Source organism: Delphinus delphis, chromosome 8 (genome assembly GCF_949987515.2).
Source record: "Delphinus delphis chromosome 8, mDelDel1.2, whole genome shotgun sequence".
In the NCBI taxonomy this organism is placed as follows: Eukaryota; Metazoa; Chordata; class Mammalia; order Artiodactyla; family Delphinidae; genus Delphinus; species Delphinus delphis.
The window spans coordinates 103,829,394-103,850,692 of NC_082690.1; the positions used below are offsets into that span (position 1 = coordinate 103,829,394).

A 21,299-nucleotide genomic window follows, 5' to 3' on the forward strand; every position below is an offset into this window, starting at 1 on the left:
AGAGCACCTCGCCACCCCCAAATCCTTCCCAGCACCATCCCCCAACGTGCGGGGAAGGAGCCTAAAAATAATAGTTCTTTAAAACCAAAAATACAGACAGTAACAAGTGCTGGCGAGGAGATGGAGAAATTGGAACACTCATACACTGTGGGTGGGAATGTAAGATGGGGCAGCCACTGTGGAAAACAGTCTGGCAGGTCCTCAGAAATGTTACCACGTGACCCAGCGATTTCACTCCTAGGTATATACCCAGGGGGATTGAAAACACAATCCACACACACACACACGAAATCTGTACAGTGTTCATAGCAACACTATTCATAAGAACCAAAATATAGAACCAATCTAATGTTCATCAATTGATGAAAGGATAAGCAAAAAATGGTAACACGGTGGAATGTTATTCAGCCATAAAAAGGAATGAAGTACTGATATATGCTACAACATGGATGAATCTTGAAAATAGTACACTAGTTGAAAGAAGCCAGACACAAAAGGCCACATATTCCACTTACTTATATGACACGCCCAGAATAGGCAAATCTGAAAGACAAACTAGATGAGTGTTTGCCGGGGGAAGGGGAATGGGGAAATGACTTCTAATGGGTATGGGGTTTCTTTTCGGGTGATGAAAATGCTCTGATATTAGACAGTGGTGATGGTTACACCATTATGCAAATACGTGAAAAACCGCTGAATTGTACACTTATAAATGGTGAATTTTATGGTATGTGAATTATACCTCAATAAAGCTGTTATGTGAACCTCCAGCTCTGAGGGCTGACATGGGGCTTTAGCCATAGGTCACACACAGCCAGAAGCAGCTTGGGACACATGCCTGGGATCTAGAATCATGAAGCCAGGTACCCCTCTGTGGATGGTCTGTCTACTGTATTTTAATAAAGGCAGCATCACTCTTTTTTCCAAATAGAGGAGTCCCTTGGCTTACTATCCGGGGTGTGTGGGTGGGGGGGGCGGGGGGCTGGGTGCAGCAAAACGGGATCTCACAGCTTTGGGAAGATTCCTAATGAATGAAGAAAAGAGGTGGTGAGCTCATGAGTGGATGGATCCCTTCCCGTCGCTCCCATCCCCATGGAACCCCGAGAAAGCCAGCTTTTTTCTCACCCATCTCTTGTATTGGGTGCTGGTTGCCAGCCTGGAGGCCCATATGGGAGCTCCCTAGCCCAAGGACCCACTTAAAACCAAGGCAGAAGTAACAGGTGTGAACACCCCTGCCCAGCCCTTAGCCTCCGGCCTTACTCTGTCTGAGATGCCAACCCTGCTATCTTTCCGCCCCCTCAGGCCCACCCACACCCCTCATCCCCATCCCCAGACTGATAGGAATGAAGAACAGAAGGAGGTAGTAGATGCCACTTGCTGTCCCCCAGACCCTGAACTTTTCTATTTAAAACCCATGACGACCAATTGCTCAGTCAACAAATCCCCACTGAGCCAGCTCTGTGCCCAGCCCCTTCCTGGGTGCTGAGGACACAAGCAAGGCAGATACCTCCGGTGCGGTTGGGACGCAGACGCCCAGTAGGCACAGGCACAGCAGGGGCTCAAGGAGCTGCAGGTTACACCACAGGATGGGTGAGCTGCTTGGAGGTGACTTCTGAGCCGACTGAGCTTTGTAATAGGATGAACAAGAATGCTCTCCGGGGGCCACTGACCACCACCCATCCCCCCAGTCATCAGGGCCTGTGGCTTCCATAGCCCCCTGTTTCCCGCTCAAGGCACTGATGGCCTTACATTGTCACTGCCCACTTAGGATCTGTCTCCTCCTGTCCCCTTAAGGACAGATCCATCTCCATATCCCTAGAATCGCCCAGAACAGCATGGGCAGAGAGCCTCTGTTGAATAAAGGGGAGGAGCGGGGTACAGGAAGGCAGGGGGCCATGTAGGGACAAAAGCCTGAAGGCCTCTTGTGCTCGGGGGTCCTCCTCCCCCTCGCAGCCTGGTTTCCCCTTTGTGGTTTCTCCAGCTCCACCCTCTCAGCCCCTCCACCTTGGTCTGCATAGCTTCCTGCCGCTGACACTCTGGTCTGCGGCGTCATGTCACTAACTGTCCATCTCTCCTGTCTCCTGGCCCTGTTGGTGGCAGGCCTGGCCCAAGGCATCAAGAGCTCCCTCAGGGGCCAGGTAAGCGTCCCCAGCCTGCTCCCCATGCCTGGGGCTCACCCCCTCAGAAACAGTGCTTTGCTCCTACTTCTCAGAGGGAGCAACTGAGGCTGGAGAGGTGATTGACGCGTCCAGGCCCACACAGGGAGAAGAGGGGGTGAACCGGCTGCTCCCCTAACCCAGTCCTGGCACATCTGGGAGCTGAGGTGTGTCCCAGCAATGACTCCTCACCTCTCCGCCTCCCCACTGCCCTTGGTTGTTTTTCCAGGACCCAGGTCCCCAGCCTCTGGAGCTGAAAGAGGTCTTCACGTTGTTCCAGATCCAGTACAACCGGAGTTACTCACACCCAGCAGGTATCACGGGGCGCAAATGTCTCCGGTCCAACCCCCCTTCTCCCATTTAAGAGACAAGGAAATCAAGCCACAGGGTGGGGAATGTGCTTGGCCAAAGCCACTCAGCAGGACAGTGACAGGGCTGGGGGTGTACTCCCTGGTTTCCCAAATGCACAAGTGGGGACAGGATCATCCTTGGCTACGAACCTGGAGGGAGGCAGCAGCTGTTGGGGGTCTGACTGGTCCAAGAGGATCCTTCACCTCCAGAGCCACTTTCCTGTGACTGCAGGCAGCAGGCAGGAGGCCGCCATCTAGTCATGAGTTCATTCAGCAAACACCCAAGGATACCCATTTTGTCCCCAAGCTGGGGACTCCCTCTCCACCCCCAGGAGTTGCCAGCCCTGCCCCTGCCCTCTGGATCTCATCTCCTATAGGGGGATGGTCTGTGAGCACCTTTCAGCCCAGACTTCCTGTGCCATGGACCTGTACCCCACCCTCCCCCACCTCGTTCCAGCCACAGACTTGCGGTCAGAGATGTGAAGTACAGAGAGCGATGACCTGGCAGGATGCCGATCTCTAACCATCCACTTTTCCCTTGAGTCACTCTGCCTTCCGACCCTTTACTTGGCTTCTCCCCCAGGTGGGCGGAGATACCCCTTCTGGCTTCCTAGGAAAACCCAACCCTAGGGGCGCTGGGGAGCCACTTCCTTGGCCCAGGTGTCTGTAGCAGGGCCTGCAAGGACCACGGGAAACACAGCCAGTGCTCACCTGGGCGAGTGTGGATGAGAAGCCAAGCCAGTGACCACTTCCTACCCCTGGGGGCTTGGAAGCCAGCCTAGGACAACCTCCTTTTGGTCTAGAGCATGCTCGCCGCCTGGACATCTTTGCCCGAAACCTGGCCAAGGCTCAGCAGCTGCAAGAGGAGGACTTGGGCACAGCTGAGTTTGGGGTGACTCCATTCAGTGACCTCACAGGTACCGGGACCCCCTCCTGGCCCCTAGGTGGTAGGTGGGGAAGCAGAACCTTCTCCAGGGATACTAGCAGATGGACAGGGCAGGTTTTTGGCTTTTGTTTCCCAGAGGGACTCTGAGGACCAGAGGCCTGGGTGCTTGGCCCAAATCAGAGATCAGGGGCAGGAACTCCGGAGGCCGGGGTCGCAACCCAGCTCAGGGGGAGGCAGCAGGTGCAGGGGAGTGCACCCCAGCAAGGAACCTGGCCTCTCTCTAGGCCTCAGTACCCTTGCCTTTCTGTCTCCCAGGGTATTAGGGGGACTCAGATGGCTGAGGATGTGGATGGCTGAAGTGAGAGGCAGACTGTGGGGGAGAGGGGGTAAAAACTGCAAAATTTGGGGGCCCCATCTGTCTCCCAGAGGAGGAGTTTGGCCAGCTTTATGGGCATCAGAGGGTGGCTGGAGAGGCCCCCAGTGTGAGCCAAAAGGTAGGGTCTGAAGAGTGGGGGCAGTCAGTGCCCCTGACCTGTGACTGGCGGAAGAAGGCTGGCATCATCTCACCCATCAGGAATCAGGTATCTGCCCCCATGCGGCCTGGCCCAATCCAGCCCTGGTGGCGGGAGGGGGAGGGGAGGGGCAAGGCCTGCATTCCCTACCCCCACCCCCATCCTTCTACCACTAGCAAAACTGCAACTGTTGCTGGGCCATGGCAGCAGCGGGCAACATCGAGGCCCTGTGGGCCATCAAAAACGATCAATCTCTGGAAGTCTCTGTGCAAGGTATGGCTGGGGGAGGGGACCTGTGTGACTGAGGCGGGGGTGCCTGAGGCCCGGGCACCCACACTGTCCCTGCTTGCACCAGAGCTGCTCGACTGTGACCGCTGTGGGAATGGCTGCAAGGGCGGTTTCGTCTGGGATGCGTTCATAACTGTCCTCAACAACAGTGAGTGCCTGTCTCTCGGGGCAGCTGTGTGTGTGTGTGTGTGTGTGTGTGTGTGTGTGTGTGTGTGTGTGTGTGTGTGTGTGTGTGTGTGTGTGTGTGTGTCGGGGGGGGGGTGGGATGTTCCGCAGCTGAGCCGAGTCTCCTCCGGGGCCTTGCTCATGTCCAGGTGGCCTGGCCAGTGATAAGGACTACCCATTCAAGGGGAACAGCAAACCCCACAGATGCCAGGCTAAGAAGCACAAGAAGGTGGCCTGGATCCAGGATTTCATCATGCTGCAGCCCTGCGAGCAGAGTACGGGCAGGATGGAGACACATGGGCGGGCCCAGGGGGGAGAATGACAGGGACAGACAGACCAGGACAGACAGGGCTACAGACAGAGATGGAGGGATTTGGGGGCGGGGGGTTGGGCGTGGGAAAGAGAAAGAGATAGAGACACCCATGAGCCGAGAGCAGGGGGCACAGGACAGGCAGGGCCTGACGGCACATTCCACCCCCAGGCATCGCCAGGTACCTGGCCACCCAAGGCCCCATCACTGTGACCATCAACATGAAGCTACTGCAGGTGGGATAAGGTAGGGAACTGGGGGGAGGGGTATATAGGGGAGGTGGCCCCCGACTCAGCCTCTCTGCCCCTGCAGCAATACCAGAAGGGTGTGATCAAGGCCACATCTACCACCTGTGACCCCCAGCTTGTGGATCATTCTGTCCTGCTGGTGGGTTTTGGTAAAAGCAAGTCGGTGGAGGGGAGGCAGGCAGAGGCAATCTCATCCCGGTCTCCTCCTCATCCTCGCTACTCCATCCCATACTGGATCCTGAAGAACTCCTGGGGGGCCAACTGGGGTGAGGAGGTGAGTGTGATCTACTGGGGGCGGGAGGACAGGGCCGGACAGACCTCTCCCCGCCGACTGGCCCTGATGTCCCCTAACTTCCTAGGGCTATTTCCGGCTGCACCGAGGGAGTAATACCTGCGGCATCACCAAGTACCCGCTCACTGCCAGAGTGGACAAACCCGTTAAGAAGCACCAAGTCTCCTGCCCTCCCTGAGCCCACCTGGCTGCCCCCCAGCTCTCTCCTGCTGTGCCAGCTACCTCCCTGCCCACCCCACCCCAAGGCTTTTGCCTATCCTCCCAGTGTTTCTGCTACGGATTGAATAAACCTAGACAAGACCCCTGTCTTCGGAGTGGACTCAGCTGGGGTGGGGAAATAGATGGGGAGTACATAGATAACATTCTCTGACATGTCCTAGTCCCTGCGGGGCCAATGGACACATACATCCTTAGACACTGTGACACGCAGAGACACACGCGTGCAACCTGCACACACTCCCACACGCGGACCCATAATTGTACCCACTCACAGCCTCCTCCAAAGTCATGGCAACTTTATTGTCAATGTGGGCAGGGCAGGGGGAGGGGGCCTCAGTCATGACAGAGACGCAGGAGGCAGCCACGGAGGGTGCCCATGTAGCGGTCCCAGAGGGCCTGGTGCCTGCAATGGTAACAGTAACGGGATCGGCTGACGTTTACTGTATGCCCCTCGTGTCATGACACTGCTCTAAGTGCTCTCTACACCCTCACTTGTTTGATCCTCACAATATTCCTATGATCCTCATTATTATCACCCCCAGCTTATGTACGAGGGGACTGAGGAAGGGAGAGGTTAAGGAACCTGTCCAAAGTCAGGGTCACAGCTTCCAAGAGGTGGAGCTGAGACTCTAGTCAACACAGACTTCCACCTCCAGGGCGACAGAACAGGGAACTCTGAGTCTGCAGGAGGGCTAGGCCCCAGAAGGAGGCCGGCAGAGTGAGGAAGCCTGGGGTGTCTCACCGGAAGCCATCCAGGGAGTGGACCGATGCCGAATACTGATTCAGGAAGAGTCGCACATCATTCAACGGCCAGTGGTCGGAGCGGCAGGGTTCCACGAACTGTGGGTCCGAGGTAACATCTAGCACTGGTACAGCCCAGGGACAGGCCAGGATGGGGATCAGAGGGCAGCGGGCAGGACAGCTCACCTTCTCCACAAGGTCCACAAACAGGTCTCTGACATCCTTATTGTGGGTCAGCTTGGCAGCCACATTCACCAGCCCCCGGGACAGGTTCTGTGGGGCAGGGAGCCTGGGAGTTCTGCCTTCTGCCCAAGAGGCTGGGGGCTGAGCCCAAATCTATCCACCTCCCTCCATCAAATAACTCCCCATTGTTTAAGAGCTGGCTCCCCCTTCACAGGCAGGCAGAGGGAGCAGCAGCGCCACCTGCCGGTCAATCTCAGGCATGAGCAGAGCTGCCCGGAGGGGACAGTGCTCTGGAGGCTGACGATGCCAATGGGACAGAGGCTGGATTGGGCCACAGACCTTGAAGTTGGCTTCCATCTCAGAGAAGACCCCGAGCTTTCCCCGGAGGGCAGTGCACACCAGGCTGCAGGGAGACAGGGTCAAGCCCAGAGTCGCCTGGGCCCCCACTTCAGGCCCCGCCCCATAGACCCCAAGGGTCACCTCTTGTGCAGGTCCAGAAGGTCCTTGTCAGCCACAAGCACCTTGAGCTCCTTCAAGTCCTGGAGAAACTCCTTGTCTAAGTCCATGTCCATGTCATCCGCCTGGGGGTCTGAGTGAGGTCCATGAAGGGAGTTGGGGTGGGAGATAAAAACCCCTCCTGTGACATCCCGAGCCTTCCTCCCCCACCACCTCATTGCGCCCCATGAGACAAAAGAGCAAGTGGAGTGTGAGGGACGTGGAGTGACTGGCCCCAAGCCATAGGGAAGCCGTGGGCCCTTTGTCTGCAGACGTGTGGGTGGGAACACCGGACTGGGAGCAGAAGTGGCTGGGGAGGGGCCCTGAAGAAGAAAGGATGCTGGGAACGGGGGCCTGCAGGAGAAACCGCTGGTGGGAAGCCAGGCCCTGAGAAGGTGAGGAGGTGTCCAGGCACCTGGGTCGGTGGGGGCCTCACCGACGGCTCCAAGGGTCCAGTTCTGGATCATGAGCTCAGCACAGAAGGCAAAGTCCCCAAAGCTCAGATACTGCAGTTTTTTCTTCCCTGTCTCAAAGCGATTGTTGGCAAAGAAGACGATGGCTGCATAGTCCCTGCAGGGAGGGGAGAGTGGGCCCATCAGGGCTTGAAATTCCTTCTTAGCGAGCAGCTCCCACCTGCAACACTGGCTGGGCATCCGAGTTCTGGCCTCTCTCTACCCTAACTCACTGTGTGATGTGTTTCAAGTCACTTTTCTCTGGGCCTCCTCATCTGGGGAAAGAGAAGGTTTCAGCCCAGGTCTCCTAAGGGACACAGTGGGAGACCACAGGGTAACAGCTACCATTCACTGAGTACATACTAAGCCCCAGGGGCTGTGCCGTCATGGGCTTTCCATGTGGCACCTCGCAACAGCCCAGTTGGTGAATGGCCGGGCTGGGATTCAAACCCAGGCCAGTCTGATCCAAAGTGCAGACCAGGAGTGGGATAACCATCCCCCTAGCCCAGCCAGGAGGTCAAGCGGGTTGGTGTGGGGAATATGGACCAGCCTCAGGGGGCAAGGAAGGAGTGTGCAGGAGGGGGAGGCAGCTGGCTCCTCATCTAGCCCCTCACCTGGCCAGCCGGTCGGACAGGAGGAAGTGTTGCTGGATGTTATCGACCAGGGAGCCCCGCATTTCCTCCACCACCTTGAAGACTCGCTTAAAGTTGTCAAACTGCAGGGCAGTTAGAGGAGGAGAGAGGACTGGTCAGAGGTTGCTCACCCAATAAGCTGTTTAGTGAACGTCCCTCTATCACCTACCCACCTATACAGTCAACAGACACTGAGGGAGCATCTGTTATTCCTTCAACAAACTATTAATTATTAATACCTGTTATCAATTCAACAAGTGTTCACCAGCTTCTGCCATCTTGCCTTGGATACATGTTTACTCACTCTTATCAATAAATTCACCCCCATTTTATCATCATGCTCTCCAGTTCTTCACTAATTTGTGCTGAAACTGACCGTCCTGGCTAAGCCCCAGGAAAGCTAAGGTCAGATCTGGGCTTCTGAGAGGCCACTCTGGCTGAAGAGTAGGGAGTGGCTTGGAAGGGCCAAAAAGAGAGCAGAGTGGATATGAAGCCACTGCCACCGAGGTGCTGGAGGAGCCTGGAGGTGGGGCAGTGACCAAAGGGATGGTGTGAAGGGGCGGGCTGCAGATGAGTGTGGTGTCCACCTGTCTCCGGCAGCTCTTGAGGGTGATGCCTGTTTTGGTGCTGATGTCATCCAGGTCTTTCTTAGTGCCCTTGGACAGCTTCTTGCCCAGCACCTCCCGCACAAAGGCCTCGTCAAAGGCATAGTACCTGTGAGGAGTCAGGGAACACTGCTGACTTTCCATAAAGGAGGCGAAAGGAGAACTGGCAGGACCTGGGTTTGGCCCCTTCTGCTCTCAACTTTCTCCCGGCCTAGATAAGCCCCGTCCCTCCCTGGGCCTCATTTTCAGCCTGCAAAATGGGTATATGGCCAGACTGGTTGGCGTCCCCACCATCCCGCCAGGTGAGCACCTCTCGATGAGCAGCGCCTGTCGAGAGGGCGGGATCTGAAAGATGAGCTGGTGCAGCAGCTTGGGCGGGGCGTGTAGCAGGCGCTCAAGCATTTGGAAAGTACGGTAGTGGTCCATGGTGTCGCTCTGCAGCACCGCTGCTGTGGCGCCGGTCTGCTCCAGGATTCCCGAGCGCACCCTCAGGGCCACCGCGTCGCTCACTAGGAAGTGAGCGCTAGCATCAGGCTCCGCCCCGCCGACCCCAGAGGCCCTTCAGGGATTCCAGCCCCGACCCCTAGGTATTCGGTACTCCCAGGCCTCTGCCCACTGCCCTATAGGATGCCTACTCCTGGCTCTGCCCGCTCTCCCATCCAAAACAACAGCTCCGCCAAACCGGCACCCACAGACGGTCCCCCACAGACCCGAATAACCGTCCAGCCAGAGGCGATACACGTCCTCGTCGATGAGGGTCGTGTTCCCCACGAAGATGTCCAGCTCGCTGGCCATGGCGACGCCGGGACCCGGGCGCTACCGCAGCGCCCCAGCAGGAGCAAGCACTGCCCGGGCCCGGCGCGCCGCCGCCGGGCCGCTTCCGTGAGCACAGGCATTCGGCTCCCGGCACCCGGAGCCAGAAAAGGACCACTTCCGGGACAGAGCGAGTCGGGGCAGGAGCGGCGAGGAAAGAGGCGGAGACGGAGGCAGTGGAGTAGCCCCGCCCTCCTCTCAGCGGGAGGGGGAATCTCAGGCTCTCAGTCCCCACCCCACCCCACCCTCACCCCGGCCAGGTTAGCGGGAGGGCGTCCAGAGTCAAGTTCTCCGGCCAGTTTGACCTATCCCGGCAACCTCTACCCTCACATCCTTCTGGTTTTTCTCTGCCCTTTTCGGGGCCTCCCTACTTTGACCTGTATCCTAAATTTAGGGTCTCCACTGGGCTCTATCCTAAGTCTTTTCTCTGAAAAAAAGGTGTCTGGCTCATCCTCAAGGGCCCTTGCTGGGTGGGAGCCCCTCAGTCCATCCTGCAGACGAGCCCCTCTCCTGAACATGGGGCACCTGTTCCCATGGTTTTAACCACCTCCCCCCCCCACACTAATGACCTCTCTTATTCTGCAGCTTAGAGCTCTGTCTGCAAGTCCACATCCAGACGGCCACCTATGTGTGACTCCACTCTGTCCCCCACAGGACCTTCAAAAGCCAGACAGACCTGTCGGTCTCCCGAATCTGTTTCTTTCCTGCGTTCCTATCTTGGTGACAGCCCCACCATCCACGCGGTTCTCATACCAGAAACCTGGGCTTTCTCCCAGACTCCTCTCTCCCTACATTCAGTTCTGCCGATTTGCCTCCTGAATATTTCTAGTATCTGTTCTGTCCTCTCCACCCCCACTGGCACTGTCCCAGCCCACTCCTTCTGCATAGCTCTCCTTGCCCATTGACACAGTGTTCTTAGTAATCTCTCTGCCTACATCCCCTCCCTGTGGTCCATCCCACACAAAGCCGTCCAAACAACCTTTTTTACAAAATGCATATTTAAAAATGTTACTCTCCTGCTTAAATTCTTACTGGCCTGTGTAAACGCTCCAGCCTGGTATTGAAAACTCTTAAAAATCTGGCTTCTGATTACCTTTGTTACCTCCCTTCCTCTCTTACCACTTTCTCTAAGCACCTGCCTTTCCAAAACAAACAAATAAACAAAAAACCCAAAAAACAAGCTACTCTCACGGTTTCCAAAGCAGCAAGCCTCTTTCAGACCCCAGCGATTTTCATCATGCTATTCCCTCTCCTTGAAATAGCTCTCTCATTACTTGCCAAAGTCCTATGCATCTTTCAGGGCCCCTCGGATATCCCCTCTTTTGGGAAACCTTTTGCAGGTAGGGGGCGGTCCCTCAAAATGTGCTCTTCTTCCATTTGCTTTTTGTTTAACGCAGCTCGTCTCCTCTGCCAGATTACGATCTCTTTAAGGACAGTATAAGGATATTGATCAAGTTTGTTTCTCTATAAGCCTTACATACAATAATAGTTTATTGAACAAAAGAATCCCTTGTATGGCCCTCCCACTGGGCAGGACACGGTCCGTGAGAAGGAGAATAGGCTGATGGTGAGCCAGGACGTTTGGACTTATGTTTCCGTGGACTGGGAGCGATGCTCAGTGAGCCGAGACTCTTGAGTTCGAGCAAAGCTAGGAAGGAAGAAAAGGCGATCCGTCTGGATTTCGCCCGGGGGTGGGCAGGAAAGTCGGGGGCCGACCCCCGAATCTTGGTTCTCAGAGGGAGCTCGAGCTTGAGGAGGTTTCGAATTGGAAGATACGAAGCTTCTAGTTTGCTGTTGACTGCCGCGGAGGTCGGTGACGCGGGTACCGAGTGTCCGCGAGCGTCGGGGACTCCGCGGTCCAGAGTGGGCGGGGAAGGGCCTTGCTCCCGGCTCCTAGGCACCGCCCCTTCCGAGGGAGCTGGCTCGGATTGGCTGTTCTTCCTTGACGCCATGCAGTCCCGACCCGGCGCGCGCCCCGCCGCGTGCCCACCCACGCGCGGCTGCTGCAGCCTAAGCTATCTCTACCACAGCCTGTCCGCGGAGCGGGTGCCTGAGCCCCAGCGGCGAGGAGCTCGTCGTGGGGCTCCTGGGCCGCGGCGGCGGGCAGGCGATGCTCCAGAGGCTTGAGCAGCCATGGAGGCCGAGACGGGCGGCCTGGAGGAGCTGACGGATGAAGAGATGGCGGCTCTGGGCAAGGAGGAGCTGGTGCGGCGCCTGCGGCGGGAGGAGGCGGCGCGTCTGGCGGCTCTGGTGCAGCGCGGCCGTCTCATGCAGGAGGTGAATCGGCAGCTACAGGGTCACCTGGGCGAGATACGCGAGCTCAAGCAGCTCAACCGGCGCCTACAGGCCGAGAACCGCGAGCTGCGCGACCTCTGCTGCTTCCTGGACTCGGAGCGCCAGCGAGGGCGGCGAGCCGCTCGCCAGTGGCAGCTCTTCGGGACCCAAGCATCCCGAGCCGTGCGCGAGGATCTAGGCGGTTGTTGGCAGAAGCTGGCCGAGCTGGAAGGCCGCCAGGAGGAGCTGCTGCGGGAGAACCTGGCCCTTAAGGAGCTCTGCCTGGCGCTGGGCGAGGAGTGGGGCCCGCGCGGCGGTACCGGCGGCTCGGGGGGCTCTGGCCCTGGGCCGACACCCGAGCTGGCCTTGCCCCCCTGCGGTCCCCGTGACCTGGGCGATGGAAGCTCCAGTACCGGCAGCGTGGGCAGCCCCGATCAGTTGCCCCTGGCCTGCTCCCCAGATGATTGAGGGCACAGCTTCGCGCCGACGCCCGCCCGGATTGCTCCTCCAGCGCGGAGATTGCGGTGGACCTCGGCACCCGGACGCCGCCCCCGCTGCGCACGAGGGGCCGCTGGCATGGACTTAGAAACCCTAACACTGAGGAGGGCCCCTGGCGCTTGCTGGCGGGGCAGGAGGGGGACTGGAGGCTGGAGCGGAGGGACTTGCTGGGGGCTGGGTGGAGGCTAATAAACTGAGGCGGAAGCAGAGCCCATGGCTGGGGCAGCGTCTGTTTGGGACTCGCCGGCGTTGGGACGAGGGCGGGGACGTTGAGACTGGGTACCATTCCCATCTGGAGGGACTGCAGAACTAAGGTGTCTGACTCCCCCATTACTTGCATCCTGGGGCGGGATGTGGGACCGTGGTAAGCCACTGGCTCCCCCCATCAGGCCCCAGGACAGGCCGTAATCCAGCCCCTGAAGTGGCTCCAGCTCCCTTCCCGGTTCCTTCCTGTCCAAGACAATGGGGCAGGAAGCAGGTGTTGGGGGCCTGAAACCCACTCAGCCGCCTCCCGGGAGGCTGGAAGGGGCATAACAGTGCCCTCCTGTGGGAGTACTGTGGGCCCCCACCAGGAGGAGGATGGTAATCCTCTTGGCTTGGCACCTCATAGCACTTCTGTGCCTTCTCTCAGTCCTGGAGCTGAGGCAGAACAGACGTAGCCTCACTTGTCAGATAAGAAAATCAAGGTCCAGAAATATCAAAGAATTTGTCCAAGGTCATGTAGTGAATTGGTGGAGCTGAAATGGGAGCCTAGGGCTTCTGGCTCCAAATCTTCTCCCTTTAGCCTCTGGGTCCAATGAGAGCAGGCTAGAGCTGCAAGCCTTTTATTCCATTTTGGCAGGTTTGTATAAAAATACTCTCTTTAGGAAAATAAATAGCAGCTGCCCACGCTGTGGAGGTTTGGAGCTAAAGTCTTCTCAGAGCTGGGGCTGCAGGTCAGCTCATCATAGAAACCTCTGGCACCTCCTGAGCTGTTCCACTTATGAGGGGCTGGCAGAGTGTCCTGGTTCAATAACCTGGTGCTGCTGGCAGTGGGGCTGGGTGAGTTAGTGTTCTCGGCGGGTAGAGCATCACCTCCTGTCAGGGGTAGGGTTGGGTGAATCACAGGAAGAGGGTGATGGTGACTATAGGGGTGATCTGCAGGGATTTAGGGCTCCAGAGGACCTCTGAGAATCTACAAAGTCCCTTGGGAGCTGCCCGGAATTTTCTCCAACAAACAGGAACCACTTTGTCTCTGACTTAGTGCAAATTGTGCTAGAGAGGCCAGCTCTAGAGAAAGAGGGGGCAGCTTTGGTAGCCCCAAGCTGGCACTACCAGGAAGCAAAATATGCCCAGTCTCATCTGGAGGGATGGAGAAGAATCTGCTGGGGTTGGACATGAGATATGGTCCAGGCCAGCTGGACCAATGGGCAGGGAAATATTGGTGAGGGTAGCACCCGCAGGGAGTGGGGGCTGGAGTGCCTCATAAGGCCAGGAGGGTTGGGGAGCCAAGGGGGTCAGAAGAGGGGTCCCCACTGCTGCTGCTACTCCTGCGGTGGGCTGAGGCACAGGGCTCCGGTGTGCTGGGGTAGGTGAAGACCAGACTGGGGGTGAAAGGAGTCAGGGAGGGTGTGGTCATGAGCGTGGGAGTGTGCAATGCTTCGGGTTCAAGCACAGGCCCTGGGGAAAGGGAGATACGAGGCACAGAGCGGGAGGGGGCTGGTGGGCTGCTGGTGCCACTGGTACCGCCTGTGCCGCTGGTTTCGCTCTCCTTGGCCCCTTCCGGGATTTTGCAGATGGGGCGGTGGGCTTCCAGCACCAGCTCCAGGCGCTCCTTCTGTTTCTGCAGCTCCTCAATCTCTCGCTGCAGCCCGGATTTCTCGTCCTCCAGTTTGTCGGTCTCCTGTGGACGATCAGGAGAGGAGTCAGGAGGATGAGGGCTGAATACCGCGGAGCCTCCCACTGTGGTAGTGATTGGAAGGTTGGGGCGCGGAAGGTGGGTGGTGGTGGCGAGGGGGCGGGGAGAAGTGGGGAGTCTCCAGCAAGTCTGGACTACAACTCCCATGAGTCGATGGGAGAAAATGGGCACGACTCCCATCAGGCTCGGGGGGCATCTTCGAAGGACATTGTCGGTCCCAGCTTCAGCTCTTCTCTGTTCAGAGAGAGACCCGCTGCAATTAATTTTTAATCACATTTTCCTCGTCGGAGTGCGCCTCCGACAGGGAGCCGGGGGTGGGGCAGGGGACTTCATATACCGGCGCCCCCTGCGGCCCCGCGGGCTCTTGGGAACTGGGGGCCTTTTGAGGTTGGGTGGGCCGGGACCTGGGCACCCTCCGCACTCGCCGGTGCTCACCGCCTGCAGGAAGTCGGTCAGTTCTTTCCTCCGGTTCCTGCACTTGGCCGCGGCTAGCTTGTTCCTCTCGCGCCTCACTCGACGGCGTTCCTCCTCCTCGGGGCTGATCTGGGGAGGGTAGAGAGAGCAGTGAGGTGGACCCTGTGCTGCTGGCCCAGTGGTAGGAGCCTGGCCGAGGGCATGGCAGCGCAGGGGCACCCTCAGGCTGCGTTTTGGGACCTCTGCACCCCGACCGGTTACCCGCTTTAGTAAGCTTGGATGAGTCATATTTCCTCCTCGCACCCAGCTTTTGCCTCCTATGATTCCTCTCGGAATGCCCTTCCCGTCCTTCTACAAACCTTAACCCTCCTCCTCTCCCAGGCTCAGCTAAGATTCCCCACCCGACCCCGGCCGTTCCTGGAAGCTTCTTTCATTCCGCAGCTATAAGTGGCCTTTCCTCCCATGAGCCTCTGGGACCAGGCCACTCTTTTTAAAAGGACCCTCATTCTTTTCAGTCTCTTGATAACCGAGTCTCCTCTTCCCCAGGGGCTGTAAGCACCAAGAGGGGCTAATGAGAGCTGCTAAGTAGTTGTTCATCGGGAATCTACTATGTGCCAGCTAAGAGCTTTACACAGATTCCTTTTAATCATTTAAGTTTTATTTATTTTTTTTTATACAGCAGGTTCTTATTATCTATTTTATACATATTAGTGTATATATGTCAATCCCAGTCTCCCAGTTCATCCCACCCCACATGCCCCCCCACCCCGCCGCTTTCCCCCCTTGGTGTCCATACGTTTGTTCTCTACATCTGTTTATAAAGATTCTTAACCCAACTTTTCGTGTAAGGAACTGAAGCCCAGAGAAGAAAGAATAACTTGTTTGTGGTTCCAGAGCAGAAATTAAAATCCACTCACTCTATTTAACATTGAGAAAGAGGCCAGCTGATGGAGACCACCTCCCCCGAAAGGACCCCACTCACAGCTCACAGCCTCAGTCTAGGAGTACCCAGGATCATGGCTGAAGGAAGTCCAGGAGCCTGCCTCTGGGGCTTACACCATGGTCTCCTTCCAGTTGGTCACAAAAGCCAGCCATTCTGTTTCTGGGGAAGTCACCCCTGGCCGACGGCACATCTTTGTTAGGATCCTGACGTCTTCCCCATCCTCTACCCTGCTGTCAGAGCAAGCTCCTTAACGTGCAGACCTCACCCACTATAGTCTCAGATACCAAAATGCCCCAGGGAGAGGAAAGTGGAACCACTCCCTAAAGACCCTCTAGCTCTTATTCATTTATTTTGGCACGGACTTTATTAGCAGTGTGCTGCTAAGAACCGTGGTTTGGGAGGTAAGAGTTCCCAGCTCTCTAAGCTTCAAGCCTTCTCTTAACCTCCTGGTGAGACAGTGTGGATTGGTGGTTACGATCTGACTTTAGAATTGGACAGACCTGTCTCATTACTCACTACTTGTGTGATCTTGGGCAAGTGACTACCTCTCTGTGCCTTCATTTCCTTGGCTGTAAAATGGGGAATACCAGAGTTCATTCCCAAGAGGGTTTTCGTGAGGATTAAATGAGATAAGAAACAGAGCCTCAGAGAGTAGCTGAAGGGAACCCTCCTCTTTCTGTTCTCTTCCCAGCAACATAGACAGCATAAGCCCGCCCTCTCCATACCTGTCAGCAGCTGGAGACCCTCTACTGTCCACACAACTTTCCACACATACACCTTGCATGTTCTCACTGCTACCTCCGTTCCTTCTGCCATCCCCTCTTCCTGGAATGTCTTTTCTTTCATCTTTCTCTCTATTCAAATCCTACCCATCCTTCTAGGCCTGTAGGAAGCCTTCCTTGATCCAGAAGTGACTGCTTTGCCCTCTGGGTCTCCCCAGGGGGTCTCATCACTTTCTGTCTTGGCCAGTAGTCACCAGTGGGTCTGTTCTCCCCATGCCCCTTCTAAGCCTGCGTTCTGGGCAAGAGCTTATGCTCTGCACCTCAGCATCCCTGTGGGCACAAGAACCCGTGCAAACGCCACTGCTTCTTACCTGTTCACAGGGCCGGCGACGCACTGCTGGAGTTTGGCCCAGGGCCCGTATGACTCCTGGCCGGGGCTGTGGGGGACTGTACTGGGGGTAGGCCAGAGGCCTGGGGTAGCTGCTGGGTCCCAGGAAGTGAGGCTGAACCATCCACTGCAGCTCCTGGCTGCCACTCACAGTGTTGATGCTTGGCACGAGGTGGAACTTCTGAGGGATAAGACATGGAGGGCCAGGGATAAGGTCTCTGTGGATTGAGGGGCTTCCAGTAATAAAGTGTGAATTCCAGGTGCTGTCCCAACCACTTTACAAATACTGACTCATATAATTTGCACAAGAGTATCTTCATTTTCTGACAGGAAAACAGTTGTCCCTAGACACACAGCCAATAAGTGGGAAGTGGGGTTTGGATCCAGGCAGCCAGGCTCTTCTTACCCACTTTTGCACCCTGCCTGAGTCCCATCTACATAAAGAGGATAATGACAGCCCCTAACTTCGAGGGTGACTGTGAGAATCAGGTGAGAGAATGTGTGTGTGACAGAGCCTGGTAACTGGCAGGTGCCCAACACACAGGGGCCATGGTGGGCAAGAGCCACTGCTCTGAGTTCAAGCTAGCCCAGTTCTAATCTTAGCTCAGCCATTTACCGGCTGTCAGGGCGAATTATTTAACTTCAATGTGCCTCCGTTTCCTTGTTTTTAATATTGTCATAGGTGAGGATTACAGCATTTCACTGATGCTAACAATTTCCCTTCAGTAGCTCTGAAATCATAGTTGAATTGGTAACTTTAAAAAAAAAATTAGTGGCACAAAATAATGGTGGGTTTTAAAATCAGTGGGGTCTTGGATTCTGTGAGGTAAAGTAAATGAGGTGGAAACTGCCCATCACAATGCAAGGCTGCACAGTATGCGCTCCAGGTATTACCTGTCATGATACTTTCAGCCAGAAACGTGAGGAATGGGTTGAGATGGGGGCTCAGTGTTCCGGAGGAGAACTGGGTTCAAGCCCAGGCAAGTCTGGACAGCAGTGTCCCCGGCTCAGCGCTGCGGGCCTAGTGACCCAGTGACCCCAGTTCCGGGCCGAGGTGCCGCCGGCGGCATCTCCCGCTCCCGAGGTTGTCCGGGCCCGGGACGCTCCGAGCCAGGAAGGGAGGGGCGCTCCGGGTGAGTCAGCCACCGTGACTCGCCGCCGTGACTCGGCGGAACGGACGCCACTCCTTCCCTCCCCTAGCGACACGTGCTCACGGCCCCTCGACAGGAAATGGACACCTGCAGCCTCCCGGGTCCCCCCTCAACCCTCAGCGGACGCCGTTCGGTGCCGAGAGTCGGGGGCGCGGGAGTTGCCGCTGCAGGACCTCGCGCACTTCCGGCACCTCGCGGTTTCCACCGGCCCCAACCCGTAAAAGGGTCAAGGGCCAGTCTCCCGGGGCCCACCAGGCTCCACTGCGCCGAGATGGGGATGAGGACTTGGCGACGGGGTGGGGAGGGACAAACAAACGGTCAGGCACACGGATGATCACAGACAGACTGCCGAGGATTCGCAGTCTGTCGGGGCTAGCCTGGCGGTGGATCCCGTGCGTAGGGACGTCTCGGCGGCCGCGGCTCAGACTCCGGACCTCGGAAAGTGAGTCCGAGATGGATCAGACCCTCTCTGATCCTGTCGGGGCTAGGACTAATCCCGGACTAAGGGGTCCCCTTCCGACGTAGATGGGACAAAGAAATTAGCGGTGAACAGGAAGAAGGAAAGAAGGTAACGGAGACGGAGGGACAGATAGACAGCAGACAGAGACGGGAAGGGGTACGAGCGCGAGAGGGGATGTTCGCAGATGTTTGCTCCGCCCGCCGCGCCCGTTCCGCTGGGGAGTGGGGGAGAAAGTGCCCTTAGACAGCGGAGAATGGGCATAATCCGCTGCCACTGCTCCGAGACCCATTCCCTGCTCCTTGTTCCCGGTCCCAGTCCCCGAGTGTGCGGGAGCGGCCCGCACAGTCCCAGGCTCTGTCCACCTGGGGATCCCAGGCATCGGGTTCCTCTCACCTGCTGGCCTGTCGCCGGGGGCTGCGCCGGGCCGCCGTACGCACCACCGGCCCCGGAGCTCGGCCCGGGTTCCCCGTAGTCTCGGAACATGCCCTGGGCTGGCTGCTTTGTGGGGTCCGCGTCGGCGGCTTCGGTTCTGACTCACTCGCTCCTAGCGGAGTCTTTTCTTTTTATGAATGAGAAGTCCTCGGGCTGAACCACTTCCACTGGGGGTGGGAGCGGAGAGCGGGCGTATCGCAGCGGCTCTGGACAACTCTGGGCTCCACCTCTCCAGACGCACTGCCTTTTGTCAGTCCGCCCTGAACTTTTCATCGCTTCCTACGATCCAGTAGCCGACTTTTGTTGGGCAAAAGGGGAGGACTTGGCGGCCCCCAGAGACAGCGGCGGGTCCGCCCCCTCTGACGTAGCTGCCCATACATGGTGCAATTTCCTCGCCGCGCCCAGGTGGAGCGAAGGATTCCCCCGCGGACAGACGCACCTGAGAGCAGCCGGGCGCCCCGCCCCACCCAGCCCCGCCCAGGCCTCAAGCGCAGACCTAGACCTCCGCCGCCAGACTCCAGAGCCTCTCACTGCTTGGTCTGGCCTCAGTGTTTGCATCCGTAAAATGGGACGAAATAATCACATAGCGAGCTTGCCACGCGTGGGAAGTTGGAATGAAGAATGTGAAAGTGGTCTGGAAACTGTAAATCGGATTATAAATGTGATTGATGTAATTATTATCATCATCATCATTTACTGCCAGGGACCGTGCTACTGCCATTATTTCATGCCAGGAATCGTGCTACTACCATCCAAGTCTTGGGGTGAGGCCCACTCACTTGCATTGTTTTAGGGTTCAGGTATACTAAAAAGTGAATAAATGACAAACCAGGGTTACCAAAATGGTGTATATTTTAAATGCTTACAATGACATATTAATGCGTTGAACTACCCACAAATGCAATGCAATATAATTGCACTACTCTCAGGATAATCTCAGGAGCTATAACAAATTTTAATTCAGAGCCCCTATAAGCAGTGAGAGCCTGTGGTGGGACACAGTTGTCCTGTGCTCTGATAAACGCCATCTTCTTTAAATACTGTAACTGCTCTTCCAGGACTGCATAGTCACCACCCTTGTTTGGGGATTATGTCAAAGGTCTGTGTGAATGTGAGGCCAGGACCAAATGTCAACAACCAAAGACCAACAACCATGGGAGGTAGGTGTCGTTATCATCCCCATTTTACAGATGGGGAAACTGAGGCTGAGAGATGTTGAAATGAGGTGCCTAAGATCACTAAGCCAGTGGCTGAAGCAGGTTGCCAAATCAGGGCTGTGGGAGCTCCAAGCCCGGGCTCAGGCAAGGGTTTTCAAAGCCCTCGCAGACAGACATGTTTTCACACATGCACAATATCAGTGCTGAGAGAACCACCCTGAAACTTCTTCTTTGCCTCTTCCCATTCTACAGATGAAGAAACTGAGGAGAGAACAAGGAGCTGCCAGTGTCACACAACTATACAGAGAGAGAGTTGGGCTCTCCTGCTTTCCACTGGTACCTCCTTTTTAAAAAATTGTTTATTTGTTTATTTATTTATTTTTGGCTGTGTTGGGTCTTTGTTACTGTGCGCGGCCTTTCTCTAGTTGCGGTGAGCGGGGGCTACTCTTTGTTGCAGTGCGCAGGTTTCTCGTTGTCGTGACTTCTCTTGTTGCAGAGCACGGGCTCTAGGCGCGCAGGCTTCAGTAGTTGTGGCATGTGGGCTCAGTAGTTGTGACTTGCGGGCTCTAGAGCTCAGGCTCAGTAGTTGTGGCGCACGGGCTTAGTTGCTCCGCGCCATGTAGGATCTTCCCGGACCAGGGCTTGAACCTGTGTCCCTTGCATTGGCAGGCAGATTCTTAACCACTGTGCCACTAGGGAGGCCCTCCATTGGTACCTCCTTTTGATCAGCTCCAGTTTTGTCCTCAGGGAGGGAAGATTTCAGGAAGGTGGGGACCTGGGCTGCCTTACTTGGGGACAGACGTCAGGGTCAGTTGACACATTCAGGACTTAGAGCCAAGAGGCCAGCTTGGCCCTGGGCTTCCAGTCTCAGTACCACCATTTTCTGTCTCTGTTACCCTGGGCGGGTCACCTTCCTGCTAAGTCCCACTCCCAATGGAAATAATTGAGCCTCCTGCTGACCTCATGGGGTTGCTATGGGATCAGATGAGATCACAAATGTGAAAGTGCTTTGTAGGCCGTAAAGTGATGTGCACTCAGAAGGTGGTTACCAGCCTGGTGCCTCTCCCTTGCCCTTATTCTACTCAATGCTTGTCATTCTCTAAAAAGAAAAGGAACCACCAGCAGTTTACCAGAATGAGAAATATATGGGTGTGTGTGTGTGTGTGCACGTGTGTGTGTGCATGTGCGTGCATGAGAGAGAGAGGGGGAGAGAGAGAGAGAGAGATTTTTTCAGGCAGTGTGATTCACGGAAAAGAACAGATATGCTGGAATCAGACAAGCCTGAGGTCTGAATTCGAATTCTGGTTAGGCTGCTCGCCAGCTGTGTGCTCTGGATGAGGCATACAGTCTCTCAGAGCCTCATCTGTAAAATGAAGACATAACGATAACTATATAGTGATAACGTCTCAGGGTTGTCGGAGAATAGATATAAAATGATGTCACATGCTTCATACAGCATATAGTAAACATTTGACAAATAGCAAAAATAATTACGTGTTAATAAAAAGCCCCAGGGCTGGGAGCTCTGGGGGCTCTGCATGCTAAGGTACTCATGCGCATGCACACACACTAACTGATATCTGAATTCCTTGGCTAAGTCCAAGCAGGACAGGTCG

At 56.2% G+C, this 21,299-nt stretch overlaps 4 protein-coding genes across 5 annotated transcripts; 2 read left to right on the top strand and 2 right to left on the bottom strand.

Annotated features, from left to right (window-relative positions):
- Positions 1–1,467: 1,467 nt before the first annotated feature.
- CTSW (cathepsin W) lies at positions 1,468–5,461 on the top strand. Its single transcript, XM_060019281.1, has 10 exons — positions 1,468–2,138; positions 2,386–2,470; positions 3,310–3,423; positions 3,819–3,973; positions 4,081–4,177; positions 4,260–4,340; positions 4,507–4,632; positions 4,839–4,903; positions 4,980–5,189; positions 5,275–5,461. Exons 1-10 carry the CDS (start codon positions 2,052–2,054, stop codon positions 5,383–5,385), a joined length of 1,131 nt encoding a protein of 376 aa, XP_059875264.1. The 5' UTR covers positions 1,468–2,051; the 3' UTR covers positions 5,386–5,461.
- Positions 5,462–5,702: 241 nt separating this feature from the next.
- FIBP (FGF1 intracellular binding protein) lies at positions 5,703–9,442 on the bottom strand. Of its 2 annotated transcripts, none has more exons than XM_060019283.1 (10): positions 9,245–9,442; positions 8,845–9,043; positions 8,517–8,643; positions 7,912–8,012; positions 7,282–7,415; positions 6,831–6,939; positions 6,690–6,753; positions 6,354–6,440; positions 6,169–6,266; positions 5,703–5,829 (listed from the first exon to the last, which is right to left on the bottom strand). In XM_060019283.1, the coding sequence occupies exons 1-10, from the start codon at positions 9,327–9,329 to the stop codon at positions 5,760–5,762; spliced, it is 1,074 nt and encodes a 357-aa protein (XP_059875266.1). In that variant the 5' UTR covers positions 9,330–9,442; the 3' UTR covers positions 5,703–5,759. The 2 variants fall into 2 exon arrangements, with proteins under 2 accessions (XP_059875266.1, XP_059875265.1); XM_060019282.1 differs by having other exon boundaries at positions 7,261–7,415.
- A 1,855-nt stretch (positions 9,443–11,297) lies between these two features.
- Positions 11,298–12,328, top strand: CCDC85B (coiled-coil domain containing 85B). The gene has a single exon (XM_060019289.1). It carries the CDS (start codon positions 11,481–11,483, stop codon positions 12,087–12,089), a length of 609 nt encoding a protein of 202 aa, XP_059875272.1. The 5' UTR covers positions 11,298–11,480; the 3' UTR covers positions 12,090–12,328.
- A 748-nt stretch (positions 12,329–13,076) lies between these two features.
- FOSL1 (FOS like 1, AP-1 transcription factor subunit) lies at positions 13,077–18,612 on the bottom strand. Its single transcript, XM_060019288.1, has 4 exons — positions 18,488–18,612; positions 16,467–16,664; positions 14,452–14,559; positions 13,077–14,001 (listed from the first exon to the last, which is right to left on the bottom strand). The coding sequence occupies exons 1-4, from the start codon at positions 18,575–18,577 to the stop codon at positions 13,582–13,584; spliced, it is 816 nt and encodes a 271-aa protein (XP_059875271.1). The 5' UTR covers positions 18,578–18,612; the 3' UTR covers positions 13,077–13,581.
- Positions 18,613–21,299: the final 2,687 nt, after the last annotated feature.

Coding starts and splice junctions, on each gene's coding strand:
- CTSW (XM_060019281.1), top strand. CDS start 2,052: ATGTCACTAACTGTCCATCTCTCCTGTCTCCTGGCCCTGTTGGTGGCA. Junction 4,341..4,506: donor CATAACTGTCCTCAACAACA/GTGAGTGCCTGT, acceptor GCTCATGTCCAG/GTGGCCTGGCCAGTGATAAG. Junction 4,633..4,838: donor GCTGCAGCCCTGCGAGCAGA/GTACGGGCAGGA, acceptor TTCCACCCCCAG/GCATCGCCAGGTACCTGGCC.
- FIBP (XM_060019282.1), bottom strand. CDS start 9,329: ATGGCCAGCGAGCTGGACATCTTCGTGGGGAACACGACCCTCATCGAC. Junction 6,940..7,260: donor TGAGGCCCCCACCGACCCAG/GTGCCTGGACAC, acceptor GACCTCACTCAG/ACCCCCAGGCGGATGACATG. Junction 6,267..6,353: donor TTGTGGACCTTGTGGAGAAG/GTGAGCTGTCCT, acceptor TCGGACCCACAG/TTCGTGGAACCCTGCCGCTC.
- CCDC85B (XM_060019289.1), top strand. CDS start 11,481: ATGGAGGCCGAGACGGGCGGCCTGGAGGAGCTGACGGATGAAGAGATG.
- FOSL1 (XM_060019288.1), bottom strand. CDS start 18,577: ATGTTCCGAGACTACGGGGAACCCGGGCCGAGCTCCGGGGCCGGTGGT. Junction 16,665..18,487: donor CCCCGGCGACAGGCCAGCAG/GTGAGAGGAACC, acceptor CTTATCCCTCAG/AAGTTCCACCTCGTGCCAAG. Junction 14,560..16,466: donor GTCGCCGGCCCTGTGAACAG/GTAAGAAGCAGT, acceptor TACCCTCCCCAG/ATCAGCCCCGAGGAGGAGGA.